This window comes from Betta splendens, chromosome 15 (genome assembly GCF_900634795.4).
Source record: "Betta splendens chromosome 15, fBetSpl5.4, whole genome shotgun sequence".
Taxonomy (NCBI): domain Eukaryota; kingdom Metazoa; phylum Chordata; class Actinopteri; order Anabantiformes; family Osphronemidae; genus Betta; species Betta splendens.
In genome coordinates, this window is record NC_040895.2 from 10,754,198 (window position 1) to 10,768,239 (window position 14,042).

Sequence of the window (14,042 nt, forward strand, 5' to 3'; positions counted from 1 at the left end):
ATGTTTCATACCCATATTCAGATAAAAACCACTTACCTCCTCCAATTCCACCTGTTGAAATTGAATCAGCAGTCACTCCTCTCACCGTGGCCAGAGATGGCAGAAACAGACAGCTGTAAAGCACAGAGTCATTTGAATAAACAGAAGATAATCTGTCTTATTTATGATGCACTGCAGAACTACATGACAAACACTCCAACTGGGACTCACCCATATCCGCTCTCACTCATGTCAAACTCAACAAACGCAGGCGTAGAGGACACTCGGTGTGGTCTGAAGGTGCGCGGCGAGGTCATCGACACCAGACTAATAATCTGGTGAACAGGGATTGTGCAACCAAGAGAGCACTCATCGCGCGCCGAAGAGCGTAAAAAGCTGAACGTCCGCTTCAGCTTCTTTACAGCTGATCCTGATGAGGCATCTTTCTCTGTACTGTGGCCTTATGTAAATAGCACAAACAAAATCAACATCATGTTTGAATTTATTAAAATGAATTTATTTTTATTTTTTTTTAAATCCATCATAAACATAGTCTTATATATCTATATACATACTGTACATACCGTTGGATACAGGAGTTGGCGTTGCCGTTTTGTCAGCCAAGCACATTAGAGGGTCTCCTAAACACAGGAATTTTCTGAGGAGGACAAATACATGCAAATCAATAATGAACCTTGTAACCAGGATCTTTAGTTTGTTTCAACCATATCCGACCTGAAGTCTAAATGCGTGATGGCCTGAGACGAGAGCTTCTCTAAGATACGTGTGACAGGCAGATGTAACGGGTGGTTTGGAGCCAGCAACATGCTTCTACAGTGGGTCAGGATTGTGGAGACCAGGCCACCTTCACACAGTATCTGACGGTTCTGTTCAGGTTTAACCATGGCCTGGATGTGGTGCGCCAGTGAGAACTGAACCTCCACAGACAGCTGGGAAAGAAGTCAACTCATCATTCGTTTAATGGTACGGACTATTAACGCTGAACATGCTACAGTGGCTAAGAACGTACCTGTGGGTCTTCAGGAGTAAACACTGATGGAAGAAGTGTTATCATGACTCGAAATGCTCCGGGATGAAAAATCACATGCTCGCGGGTGAACCTGCTGTAATGGAAGTGGAAAACAAAACTCAAACTTAAGAAAAGTACGTTGTTGATATGAGACAACATACAGTGGACATAGTGGAACACTGGAGTTAATGCAAAAGTGGAAGTATTCACCTGTACTCAGAGTCTGTGCAGACGGTGGAGATACTGCCAGCTGTGCTTCTGGATCTACACGTCTCCTCCCCAAACTGCAGGCCTGGTGTGGCTGATTGTGAGCTCGCTGCTTCACTCGTTTTCTCCTTATCCTGCTCACATTCACCCTCAGACCCGAGTCCCAAGTTTAAGTTTTGAGGCGTGTAGGTCCCCGTGGAGAAGTGGTCGAGGTAGGACAGCAGCCTCACGCACGTCCTCAGAGCGACAGGCAGGTTGGGCTGCGGCACGGCCGGAGCCAAACAGGAAGCCCTGGGCGCCTCCGCCAGCTCAACAAACTGGTGGAAGGTCTTTCCAGGAGACTGGTTGCCCTGCGCAGTCTTGGGACAGGAATCCTCCTCTCTGGACCACTTCTCCTGTTCTTGGCCTTTAGTGTGGAAGCATCCAAGGCGAAGAAGAGCCTCTGCCAGCTTTTCATAAAAGCCCGCAGTCTCAAAGTAGTTCGCGTTTACCACGTTAAGATGCACAGACAAGGCCAGGATGTGAAGAGTGAGGAGGAGGAGGTCCAGCAGCGGCTGATGCCCCAGGGTCCTCCACGTCTCCTCCTGGGGAGGGGCAGCGAGGGCTCCTTCCATGTCGATCACCAATGACAACAGCCCAGTGAAGCCTCCTGCTTTCCTGAAGGCGTCCCAGCTGCTGGGCCTCTCTAGAACCTTCAGCACCGACTGAAACACAGATCAGAGTCAGACGGAACATTTGCACATTTGAACATTGTTTCTTAGCATTTATGTGACAAACACGTAACGTGTGAATCTCACTATAGTAGTTAATTAAAACGATGTCATGAAAAATAGATGAAACCTATATGTATATCATTAATCATTTCTGGTAACTAGTTTTTACAGAACAACAAAATCACATTAGCTTTATTTAATTTCGAGAGCTAATCCATCAGGTAGGTAATGTGTGAGGTAGAACACGGGGAAATGCGATTAACTGAAACTGGAGTAATCACAATGGCTCTCAACACTTGCCAACCCGGGTCGTACCCAATCTGATTGCCACCTGCTTTAACCACGTTAGCACAAAGAACACACACCAAAGCTCCTGCATCCACGCACAGACAAGCACAAATGGACACATTCGCACACGATGAATACACGTAATTTCTGCAAGTAAGTGCTCTTCTCGCTGCCATCTAGAAAAATGGACACGTGGAATAGGTGCGTAACGTGGTTAGGCTTAATCGGATCTCTGTCCCATTCACTGATCTGATAGTGTTGGTAATCTTCAGAGTGCCACAGCACAAAGCTGTGGGCCTAATCGAATCGCTCCAGAGTTAACAGCTAAACCTGTTTTAGCAAATCAATCTGCATTTGTCTCTAATTTAATCAGAGACCCACATGCTGAGAAAATAAATTCACTAGCTTATTATGTTTTAAGTGCATTACAATTTGTTATGATTTGATGTAGAGTGGAGACTACATTTTACAGTTCAGCTGAGATCGCTGCGCATCCGCGTCTTGCTGGATGTGTGCGCTGCTCGCTGTGGATGGAGGCGCATTTCAAAAGTAACTACCTGCAAAAGGTCCCGCTTTAGTGCGAGCTCCTGCTGCGTAGAGGAGCACAGGGCTCCTATTGCCGTACTCATGAACTCCTCTGGGTTAATTTCAGCTAGCTGCTCCAAAATGCTCAGGGTGGGTCCTCGATACTGATCTCCATCCAAGAAAATCTTAATGTAGGGAACCATACCAAGGTCCCGCACCGACACTGGAACAGACGTGCAAAGGTTATTAGAATATATCAGGTACAGCCCAACATCAATGTAAAAAGCCTACAGTAATATCTGGTAAAAATGTAAGTGCATTAATACCTGTGTTTTTGATCGAACGCAAGGTCAGTGTGGACACAACTTGAAGCATACAGGTGGTGAGGTCTTTCTCACGTTCAACCACAGATGACACCTGCTGAGGATCTGAGAGGCAAAATCACAGCTACAGTGATTCAGATGTGGTGACATGTAAATATAGGGTTCAACGATTACAATGTTAAAAAGACAAGACAAACAGTCCAGACTGTGTGGTGTTGCTCAAGCAAGTTCTCTGTTTGCAAACAACATATCTCCGTCAGGCCTTGTGCAATGATAATGACGACATCCAATGTTTTGAAATACATGTTTGGGCTGGTACCGGTTTGGGGAGGGGAGACAGCGCCAGCCTTCCTGATGATTTTAGCTCTTCGGCGAAGCTCTCCAAGCAGCAGCTCCAGCAGACCCCAGTCACTCAGCACCTCAGCTAACATCCCACTGTGCACCATCATCCTACAAAGCAGGGAATGTTGACGATCAAACCAACCAAGCTGTATCATACGGAGGTTCCAGTCCGTTTATCTGTCTGTAAAGTAGCATTTAAAACAATGCCCAATGTCTAGCACTGATCACCTGTTAAAACACTTGAGAGCCACCACACCGAACTCGATCCCTGTGATCCCTCCAGCCAACGTCCCGGCCCAGATCTGCTTCAGGGCACTTAGCAGTGTGCGCAGGGTCTCATGGGGAATGTAGCTCATCTTAAACACTACCTGTAGACACCACAGTATTTAAAAGGGATGTTTCATCCAAGTTGTATCATGGGTAGAGTAACCCTCTATGGGCACATTGACAACACTGGAAGTTGTACCATTTCTAGCAGTGAAAAGAATAGTTTTTGAACAGGTGCTGGTTTACTCCACACGCAGGCAGCCAGCTGGGCCATCGACTGGACAGTCCACTCCAAGAGGAGGAAGTTAGCTGGGTCTCGCTCCCATATTGACTGAAGGGTGCGAAGAAGCTGGCAACCCAGCAGGGAGTCTGAGGAACGCAATAAGGAGGTCTGCAGAAGGTGGAAGGCCTGCAGGTTCTTTACCGCTGAACCTGGAGACACAGGAGATACAGAGATTTGCCATATTTACTGCGTGAGGCATGGTCTGCACAGTGTGTATACAGTATGCACATCTATGCTGTACCAGTTCATGGCAGAAACTACTACTACTGACAAGGTGTACGCATGAAAGACAACAGCACACTGCTTCACAACAATTCAGCCTGAGGTCAATTTAGCCAAAAATCCTTTAAAGTTCAATTAATCAGAAGTTGCTCTGGCAAGGTCACACGCTCAGCTCAGCAGAAAATACAAAACCAATAAATTCCAGACATTTTACAGAGCGCACGCTGCATCCAAAGCCAATTGGGTTATGCAAACATAGACAGATTGAAAACAAACATAATGTGCATCAAGGAAAAATAAAAGTAGCATAATGTGTCTTGATAGAGTTTCTACATGATGAAACTATCCAAAGGAGGTGTAGTATTGTATTTCAGAACAAAAGCACACTTGTGTTTGTTGTGCATAGATATATACCTGGTTAGTAATAGGATTCATTTTCACACTTAATCAAAATTGCATTACAACTAAATAAGATCAGCACAAAGCAGCCCCCGGTCCCTCTGCTGGAAAGAGGTCTACTCCTCAGTGTGATAGATGGATGCTGAGGTTGTGTGTTTGTGTGTACACTGGGATGGGTATGTGTGTGTTTATTATGGACACTCTATTTATGAGTGTTGGATGGAGAAGTGTGTGCATCCATGATAGATGGCTGGTTGCTGTAGGCCAGTGGTGAATGGATGCGGGGCATCCTAACAGAGTTAGAGGGGCAGCCTCCACTTCATCATCTCAGACATAATCACCTCAGCTTCCTGTTAACCTGAGGGGTGTTCTGCACTGCAGCAAGGTAAGCGGTGGGGAGTGGGGAGTCAGGGTGTGTGGGAAATCATGGAAAGGGGGTAGAGCATTTTGAATAGGTTATATAAGGGCAAAAGTGCAAAGGAGGGATGAACTGTGTGGCCGTCTGGGGGGGTCCATTCCCCACCTCAAGCCCAAGCTTTTGCTGAGCCGTGCGATTGATAATAATTAGATAGTTTGTGCATCTGCTTTATCATGGTACCATCAAGTGTAATTAAGGAGTGTGGCCAGAGACTAACTATACACAAGTTGTGGTGAAGAATTGACCTACCTTTGGTGAGGGGTGGATCAAACTTAAAGCCTGGAGGCTGCGGGTTGGTGACACAAAGAGCTACTTTCAGTTCAGTTTTTCCCATTAGAGTGAGAGACGCGATGAGAGCCAGCAGCTCCTCCACCGGCTGAAAGTGATCCTCCGACACGCCGCTCTCACAGCTTAACGTGGTGGCATGTTAAGAGAAAGTAGAAGTAAAATGTGACCTTGGCTTCTATTATCATTTGTTAAAATTTCATCAAGACATCGCGGCATCACAAACCAAAGCAGCTCATGCACAAAAACTAGGTGATAGATTTTTAACAGAATGTGTGATGTCCTATGGGGCAGAAGATAAAACATTAATGGGAGACCAGACTTACGACACGGTTTGCGGTGAACTGTCAGGAGTCTAATTTAGTAGGAGTCCTAGATCCTGTTCTCACCGTTTCAGGATGTTTTCAAGGGCCTGGTAGCCGTTGTTGGTATCAAACTCGATGAAGAGGGCCGTATTGAGGGGATAGGTGTCTCTAATGAAGCTGAACACAGCCACAGCCACTTCAGCCAGCAGATGCCCTGAGACATCGGCGCTGATATGCAACAGGTTCTGGATGCAGATACGAACACAGTTCTTGCCTAATAAAGACAAGGCTAAAGAATATTAGATTCAGAATTCCCTTATTTTTACGTATAAACGTGACGGGCTAAGCTGTGCTATTCCATCAATCCTGTCCATCAGTAACGTACTGTAACTCACCCAGCAAGCTCGCGACCGTGTTGCTCGTCGCTACAGCAGAGACGGCCTTGAGGACGCGCGAGGCCTGGTGCCTCCAGGTGTCACTGGTCTGATCCCACAGCGACGTGAGGCCAATGATGAGACACTGCAGTTCCTGAGTCTCCACCATCCTCTCCACATTGACCGGCTGCCTGCAGAGCTGAAGCAGGACCTGGAGAAAAGCAGGGGGCAGGAATTGTAATAGGCGACAAAAAGCAGCACAAAAAACTATACAGAAGGAAAATGTAAACAAATATGTAAAATGCAAGTTGACTGTGACCTGCGTCAGATGCTCCTGGAAGCTCTCATTTTTAGCGGAGATGTCCTTTTTAGTTGGAAGGCACACTAGCAGGTACAGACACTTCATCAACGCAGCAGGGAGACCTGGGTGCATGCAGGAGAGTATGTCCTACAAACACACATTTCCCCATTATATATCGACTACAGCAGGAAACATGGAGAGTTCAGGCCCCTTCACGATGAACTCACTGAGCTGTCAGCTGTGAGCAGCAGAAGAGACTTTAACAGCAGCCATCCCGGATTTCCAATTTCACAGCCTGTGTCCTCATCTGGTCTTTGGAAGAATTGAATAACTTCTTCACAAGCCCCCTCTGAAAACACACGAGACTCTAATGAGTCAGTGGCACAGTAATACTGCTACAGTATGTTATTTTAGAATACAACAGGATCTGTGTACAGTACATTCAGGAAACGCCCTGCACCCTTGCACATACAGTGGCTGCTACATGCGTCATGTTGGAACTCATCCTCAAACTTCGTCTTAGTTTAGGCAAAAAAACAGAAGTACATACATGCACTTCCCTAAAACCAAGAAGGGTTCCTATTTTGCAAGCTCCAGAAAAACATCATTAGACAAAATATAAATGGGTAGATTACTGTGGGAGCGGTTTTAATGAATGTACTGGTGTTTTTTTGGCAACAGATAAATTTAGCTCAGTTTGTCATTCATGCGTTCTGTGAAACTACTTGAATGACCTTTAAAAAATAAAAAAACAACAACTAAAAAAAAAACTAACTGAAAACCCCCCACTGCAACCTGAAAAAGCAGAAGTAGGCAAAGGAGGTGAAAAGTCCCTCCACCTGAAAACATCAGTGGCACAGGGCGTGTGCTAACCGAGGGGGTGTCGCTACCTGCGGGCCTTTCTGACACTCTCTTGAGGATGTTGTGGATGATCGTAACAGCAGTGCGAGACGCAAGACCCCTCAAGTCCAAACCCTCCAGTCTGCAACCATCCTCACAGGCCTGGGATCAGATCAGAGAGTCATAACCTGGTAACCTAGAACTTAGTCAATATAGAATTGAGGTCATGGAACACATAAGTAAACGCCATGTCTTTTAGCTCACTGTGCTAAAGTCTAAAGTATATGCTGTGTGTGTGTGTAAAAAAAAAAAAAAATATATATATATATATATATATATATATATATATATATATATATAGACACTCATATATATCTTCTGATCTGATTATAGTTGAACCTAGAGTGTTTTTTTTCTAATGCGCTGCACTATAAATAATTGAAGGCATTATGTACAGTACTATATGCTTTTTCAGTTCCATATTAAGAGCATATCGAGTTTCACTGAGGTTGCTGTTCTTAAGTGAGGCCCCTACGTTCTGTTAAACTCTCTGCTCATAAGGCTTAACCATAGACGCAGAACCACACAAAAACCTAACAGCAATGACTTGTACAGCTGTAATTCCAGTAAGTGGCACTGGACACACTCAGATCATTCATGGATGTCACTGGGGAGACCACGAAACATTCACCGTCCTCAGGCATCCATCGTTTGCTGTCCCTGGGCTCAGTACCTGTATGTAGAGAGGCAGGACTTTGACTAGATGCTCCTCCCTCTGCTCTAAACAGCCATGGTCGATTTGGTGGTCAGAGTTCGAGAAAGTATCAACACCCAATTCCTGTAGTTGTTCTCGGAGCAATTGTAGTAGTTGAGGGTTCCTACAAGAGCCCTCCACGTTCCCTGTCTTCAGTTCCACGGAGATGGACAACTCTCCTGAAGCACTCAGCTCTCCTGTTTCCTTATTGATCCTCTGTCCTTTAGCAGACTGGTCCTGGGTGGATGCAAAATAAAAAGGGGAAGTCTTGAAGTTGTTTGAGTTTTTATTTAAACACTGTTACAGTACATGTTATGTAATGCCAAGCATATATTTAAACCCATTTCCCTTTCCCATTTCACTTCCTTCAATGAATGGGTTTCAAACCGAATGCTTCTCCTTCCCCACTAACCCATGAGCACAGTGCCTGTGTTTAGAGCTCAGGCTAAGGAAATGGGAGTCATGTGCCCCGATTAGGTGCTTTTCAACCTCTATGAAAGATCAGTATAGTTAAATAGCTGCCAATTTTCAGTAATTGGAACCAAACTATTAAATTGCTGCCACCGAGCTTTTAAATCTCATGGGTTAAAAAGTGTTTCATGTCTCTAATCCACCACTGAATGGGCTAAATTTGCCCCTCACCACTTTTCTCCAGAGCAGTTTTTAGCCACCAACAGTAAGTATGCAACAGTTTGACAATATCTAATCATCCTGCCACTTACAAGTGAAATAGAAGACTGTTTATAAAACCAACAACAAGTAGTAGTGCCCTTATCATCATAGCTTTTATTAACATAGATGCAGTTTGGTGTCATTCACTGCAGAGGATTCACACTGATATGCTACTGTTTACTGTTGCAGGTTCGGTTTCATTATCGTTTCTTGATTATAATTATATACTTTTGACCATTTTCTAGACACCCACTCAATAACCAGTGAGGGAAATATATAGACAGAAAGTATGCATTGAGAATAATGTATTTCACATATACATGTATGAGCCAATTGAATCACATTTAAAGAAATGTATTATTGTTAGTGTCAGGTTTCAAAGTAACATTCCTTCATTGTGTCAGTACATAATCACAGGTTCTGTAGCACCTACACTGGCTGCAGCATGTGTTTCAAATGCAAAACTGTCACTAGCACAAAGCTAAGTCTTCAGACTCTTACCTGTGTCTGTGTTAGAGCCATCTGGGACTTTCCTGCCTCTAAGACGAGGCGGTCTGTGTTGTTCTGGTATTTGAGCCGAGCGAAGGATCTGTCTCTGTTCCCATGTCAGGACGGAAGGACACGCAGGAGCCTGCTAAGGCATGACTTAGCTACTGTGCAGACCCCCTCTGTGAAACCACCCGCCCCCGTTCTAATCTGCAGCCAGCTGACTGAACTTTGAACAAGCACAGCGGAGCCACTCGCATCAGCTGGGACGGGTCATGTGCCTTCATACTTCCTTAGAAAAGCAGAAGTGAAATCGGTCGTTAAGCTGGTTGGATGGGGCCCTCCTACAAACGACTCACCGCTTTTAGGCTTGTCCCGCAGATCCGGGCATGATAGGAATCAGAGCTAACGTCCCATGATTCACTAGCTCTTAGCAAACAGCTAAAAAGGTAGCTGGAAATTCAGTGGGGAAATTAATCATTTGCAATCACAAACATTTGAATTAAACGGCTTACTGTGCTGAAGTGGGCTTAGAAGAGTTAACGAAGACATGCCAGCAAAAGGTGACAAAGCATCCCAAGAGATTTGGTGACTCATTTCACTAATGAATGTGGGATTTTGGTTGGAATGCTTGTAAATGAATTGAGGACACGTACAAAGGTAACATGGTTTAACAGCGCCATCTTGTGGGAATTCGTCGTATAGCTCCAAAAATATATTGCCAGCCAGGTGCTTGACCTCATGAAGGAAAAAAAATCTTCTCAAATATATAGAGAATGGTTGTTTAATTCACTGGTGCGTCTGGCTGTTTGCGAATAAAAAGATCTCTAAGTTGCGAAAAATAACGCATGACCAGAACAACCGCTAGCACTTCGAGACGTTGGTATTTTTAGAGACAGCGTTCTTTGTTGACGTTTATGACGCAGTGAGTCACGTGACAGGCCCGGACCTCTGAGGTGTCCGGGGCGTGGTTTGTCCCAGCCAGTTTCGCACAATGGAGGGTTCCGGTTACTTTGCAGCGAAAGCCCGTCTGTCTGCTTAGTTTACATAACGTGGCTTTGGCTCTGCGGCTCAACGTGCTGCATTTGTTTGTTTAGCAGTTTTTTTTTTTTGCGTGTGTGGGAATAAAAGCGGGCAGGCGTATGCGCAGCCTTCATAATGCACCCGATGCCTGTGTGCTCCGTTACCGGCGGGGACATATTTGACTGTATACAGAGAGGAAATGTTGAACAGTGTGAACAATTCCTGCAAAATGATCGATCAGTCCTCAAGCATAAAGGTAAGAAAGTAAATACTATCTTGTTTATTAAAGTATACTTGTGTATTTCCCGTATAGTTGTGAAATATTAGGCCTCTACTTCCTGCTGTTTTGTCAGGATGCAGTTGACATATTTATTTATTTGAAATCTTTTGATCTTACAGTATGTTGAACTTTTTTTAACCTGAAACCCAGAGTCCAACCAGGCTGCTGCAGCCACATTCAGACATGAGCATGTTTCTGAGTGTCTTGTTGTAAAACATTTGTGGTACATTTCTTCAGGCTCAGATGTAATGTAAATGTGTTTGTGTAAATGTGTTTGTCTTCATCCAGGCTGGGGTGGTTTCACGCCCCTCCACTACGCCGCCCTCCATGGCAACCGCATCCTGGTCGAGCTTTTCCTTAGTAACGGTGCTGATCCTAACCTGACGTGTGGTTCAGGACAGACTGCCTTTCATTTTGCCTGCAGGTGAGTTCTAGTTGCATTTAAGTAACTGTGAATTTAAATAAACCAGCCGCACTTTTAAGCCAATAGTGTTTAATTTGAGCACTGTACAGTAGTTGTTGTGACAGTTTGATCTTTTGACTTCCATTAGGCAAGGGAACATCTATGTCATCCATCAAATGATGCAGTATGGAGCTGATCTGCGCCTCATAGACCTTCAAGGAAAAACGTCATTGCATCATGCAGTCACCGGTGGCAACATGTGAGTGAAGGAAACAGCGCATCCCCCAGATTTATGCGATTTGCCTTGTGTAATTACATAGTCACAGCCAAATACATAATGTAACTGTTAGTCATCTTTTCTAGTGTGGCCGTGCACTATTTGTGGGAGACGGGAATGTTCCGGTTCTCAGACTCAGACATGTACCAGGTGACACCACTTCACTTGGCTGCATCCACAGGCAACACAGAGATGGTTCGTTATCTGCTCAGAGGCCAGGTGTGATAAAGACATCACTCTCTCATTCACCCACATGCTCCAATTTTTGTTGTATTAAAGTATGTGTGACAGTTTGAAATTGGGTCTGACTAAGGTCAGATAAAACCAGCCATGATGCGGCTATTAACAGCCTCGCACCCTCAACTCTGTCCTTTTGTATGTCAGAGATGCACCGTGCATGCAGTTGACCAGCAGGGGGCGACAGCGCTTCACGTCGCAGCAGAGAGGGGCGGAGTGGAGGTGTGCTGGACGCTGCTGCAGAAAACAGGGTGCAGGATGCTTCATCTAAAGAACCACAGCGGCCTCACGCCACTGGATCTCAGCAAACAGGGGAAAACATTCAGGTGAATCTGCTGTCTCTAGAAAACCCCGGAAGAGCACTCACAAGCAGCGCAGGATAAAAACAAACTTAAATATCCAGTGTGTCTGCATTTCCAGGTTACCTTTGTCTCTTGGGATCCTGGTGCTGATTAATATTTTGCTACACTGTGTGTTTTTCTCTAGACATCAGCAACTCACCAAACTACTGAGTCGGTACATCAATGAGCCGATACACCACATGCCCAGAGAGTCTCACGGTAAATATTATTGTGTTGTATTCATCATGCCATCATTTAATGTGTAACTGATTATGATGACAACTGTGGTGATGATAACTGGACCTAGTACTGGTGCTGTGTTGTTCTAATATGTGCTAATTCCTCTGTTTCTCATCAGTTTTATACCACTGGTCGCTGTTCTTTCCGACTCTGAGTGGAGCTGCCATCCTGCTCATAGCAGCCATGTTGGAAGGTTATGGTGGACTAATCTGTCTCCTCCTCTTCCCCTGGCTGGCCAGAAGCATCTTCACACAATACCACCGCATGGTCACGTACCAAAGGTTTGACCAAAAAAAGGTTATCTGTAACAACCAGATGTCACAGTTTGTGACATGTGAGGGCCCTTTTTTCAGACTTGATTTCTTTTTACCCCAGGTCACCCAACCCAATCTACTTGGGAACCCTCATGGCTGGCTTGTTTCACTCCTTGTTGTGCTTCTATGGAAAAATAATGCTTAATATCCTTAACAAAAGCAGTATATTGTATTTTCCTTATTATTAGGCTCCCATGAGGGGAACATGTATTTCTGTCATGTCATGTAGAGTTCATCCTTAACCTTTCTAATGTGTGTGGCCAGCTGGCGCTCTGGTCCAAGTGTCCATGTTCCACTTCTCTCTAGTCCTCGGTTTGTTCTGTAAAGTTCTGACTCAGGATCCTGGGACGCTGGACAGAGCAGATGCAGATCCGCGGTTCTCCTGCATCGCTGACCTGGTGGAGAACAACCAGAGCTCTCACAAGTTCTGTCCATACTGTGAGGTACGACTTTTGTTCTTCAAAAGTTGCACATTTGAAGAATACACAACGCGATTATTTCCTACAGCCACGTTGCGTTTACTTTCCCCACAGCTGTTTCAACCTGACTACGCTAAACACTGCAAGCTGTGTGACATGTGCATCAGAGAGTATGACCATCACTGCCTTTTCCTCAACCGGTGCGTTGGCCGGGGAAACCACCGCCTCTTCCTCATCTTCATCCTCTCCATGGCGGTTGCCCACCTCCTTTTTGTTGCCTCTGCAGCAGGTTACCTGTACGACAAGAAGTCCGCCGGCGGCCACAGCTTGTCTCAGTGGCTCACGCTGCTGGGGGAGGAGTATTGGGTTGCGGTCATGGTTGTCATGAATGCACTGACATTCCTGTGGGAGCTGTGGCTACTGATTGAGCAGTTTGATGCCATCACCACGGGAACGACCACCTACTTCAGACAATGTGAAAGGTCACCACATCGGAGGTCACTAGTGCAGCGCTGGGTTATAGTGCTGTCATTCCTGCTGGAGGGCCAGAGACGGGTGGGCTGTGGACCGACGAGAGTGGACAAAGCTGCCATCGAAATTTAAGACTGCTGATTTGTCCTGGATGTTTCATCATCACTGACTCAAATATCCAGCTGAGTCTGCAGCCTTTGGTGTGGGATAATAAGTGGCTTTTTATTTCCATAGAACATGTTACTTGAATGTGAGATTCGGTTTAATGGTTTTCTCTTTGGTTATATAGTAGCCTTTAGAGTTGTCATTTAGTCTGTCATCGAGTTTTTAGAGACCTCACCAAGCTCTGTGTCTTATTTAATTGGTTGCTTTACAGTGTGCTGTATCAGCTATTTACTGTTACCACCGTATCAGCTCACTCCTTTGAAAGCCGCTGATAGTGTCATTTATAAAGCGTTAGGACAGAGTTATCACTGTTAATGTTCTGATAGCATTAGCAGGTCCTGTCATTAGCTGATAATGGTAAATAGCAGGTGCGCTGGACCTGTATAATGCTATTACCTCTCCAACCTGTCATCCGTGCCATGACTCCCTCCTCTGCTCACACTGATGGGACATGCTCTTTTCATGTCTTCAATTACACACCCTCATTTCCTTTGTCCCTCAGGAGCACGTCTCTAGATTATAGATGACGTCCTCCACACCCTTTAGAGGCTGGCAAGTCTGGACTATGTCGTGGGATATGATTTAGTGGCTACTGCCCAGCCTGTTAGGCACAATTTCTCTGTTCCCTGGTCAGTGTTTTTATATTTAACTGATTGTCATTGCTGATATTACACTATATTTTAAATGTGTCAGTGTTATCTGTGGTTTATTTTGTTTTTGTTTTTTTTAAGATGACACCTTATTTGTGCCACGCTGTTTTATATGCTATAAGAAGAATATGTTTAATAAAAAAAAGTGTCATGTCACTGTGTAGCTAGGGGGTGATGTTGTCTTTGCACTGTGTGATCATAGAGCATAT

General features: G+C 45.0%; 2 protein-coding genes across 6 annotated transcripts in view; one reads left to right on the plus strand and one right to left on the minus strand.

Annotated features, from left to right (window-relative positions):
* Positions 1-9,348, minus strand: part of wdfy4 (WDFY family member 4) — a 31,219-nt gene extending 21,871 nt beyond the window's left edge. For 2 of the 5 annotated variants that reach the window (XM_055502732.1, XM_029127131.3), the window contains exons 1-19: positions 9,029-9,348; positions 7,835-8,092; positions 7,152-7,263; positions 6,489-6,610; positions 6,280-6,408; positions 5,982-6,171; positions 5,671-5,860; positions 5,246-5,406; positions 3,874-4,106; positions 3,636-3,775; positions 3,385-3,515; positions 3,069-3,170; positions 2,775-2,965; positions 1,220-1,920; positions 1,010-1,103; positions 715-929; positions 564-637; positions 211-439; positions 37-113 (exon numbers count right to left, since the gene is read on the minus strand). In XM_055502732.1, coding sequence (XP_055358707.1) covers positions 37-113; positions 211-439; positions 564-637; positions 715-929; positions 1,010-1,103; positions 1,220-1,920; positions 2,775-2,965; positions 3,069-3,170; positions 3,385-3,515; positions 3,636-3,775; positions 3,874-4,106; positions 5,246-5,406; positions 5,671-5,860; positions 5,982-6,171; positions 6,280-6,408; positions 6,489-6,610; positions 7,152-7,263; positions 7,835-8,092; positions 9,029-9,049 — 3,370 coding nt within the window. In that variant the 5' untranslated portion in view covers positions 9,050-9,348. Of the gene's footprint in view, positions 1-36; positions 114-210; positions 440-563; positions 638-714; positions 930-1,009; positions 1,104-1,219; positions 1,921-2,774; positions 2,966-3,068; positions 3,171-3,384; positions 3,516-3,635; positions 3,776-3,873; positions 4,107-5,245; positions 5,407-5,670; positions 5,861-5,981; positions 6,172-6,279; positions 6,409-6,488; positions 6,611-7,151; positions 7,264-7,834; positions 8,093-9,028 lie in introns of those variants that run through there. The other 3 variants (XM_029127132.3, XM_055502734.1, XM_055502733.1) reach the window with 3 other exon arrangements.
* A 565-nt stretch (positions 9,349-9,913) lies between these two features.
* si:ch211-223a10.1 (putative ZDHHC-type palmitoyltransferase 6) lies at positions 9,914-13,996 on the plus strand. Its single transcript, XM_029127143.3, has 10 exons — positions 9,914-10,292; positions 10,605-10,740; positions 10,868-10,978; positions 11,083-11,215; positions 11,381-11,559; positions 11,720-11,793; positions 11,933-12,095; positions 12,190-12,272; positions 12,381-12,571; positions 12,662-13,996. Exons 1-10 carry the CDS (start codon positions 10,172-10,174, stop codon positions 13,148-13,150), a joined length of 1,680 nt encoding a protein of 559 aa, XP_028982976.1. The 5' UTR covers positions 9,914-10,171; the 3' UTR covers positions 13,151-13,996.
* The last annotated feature ends 46 nt before the right edge of the window (positions 13,997-14,042 follow it).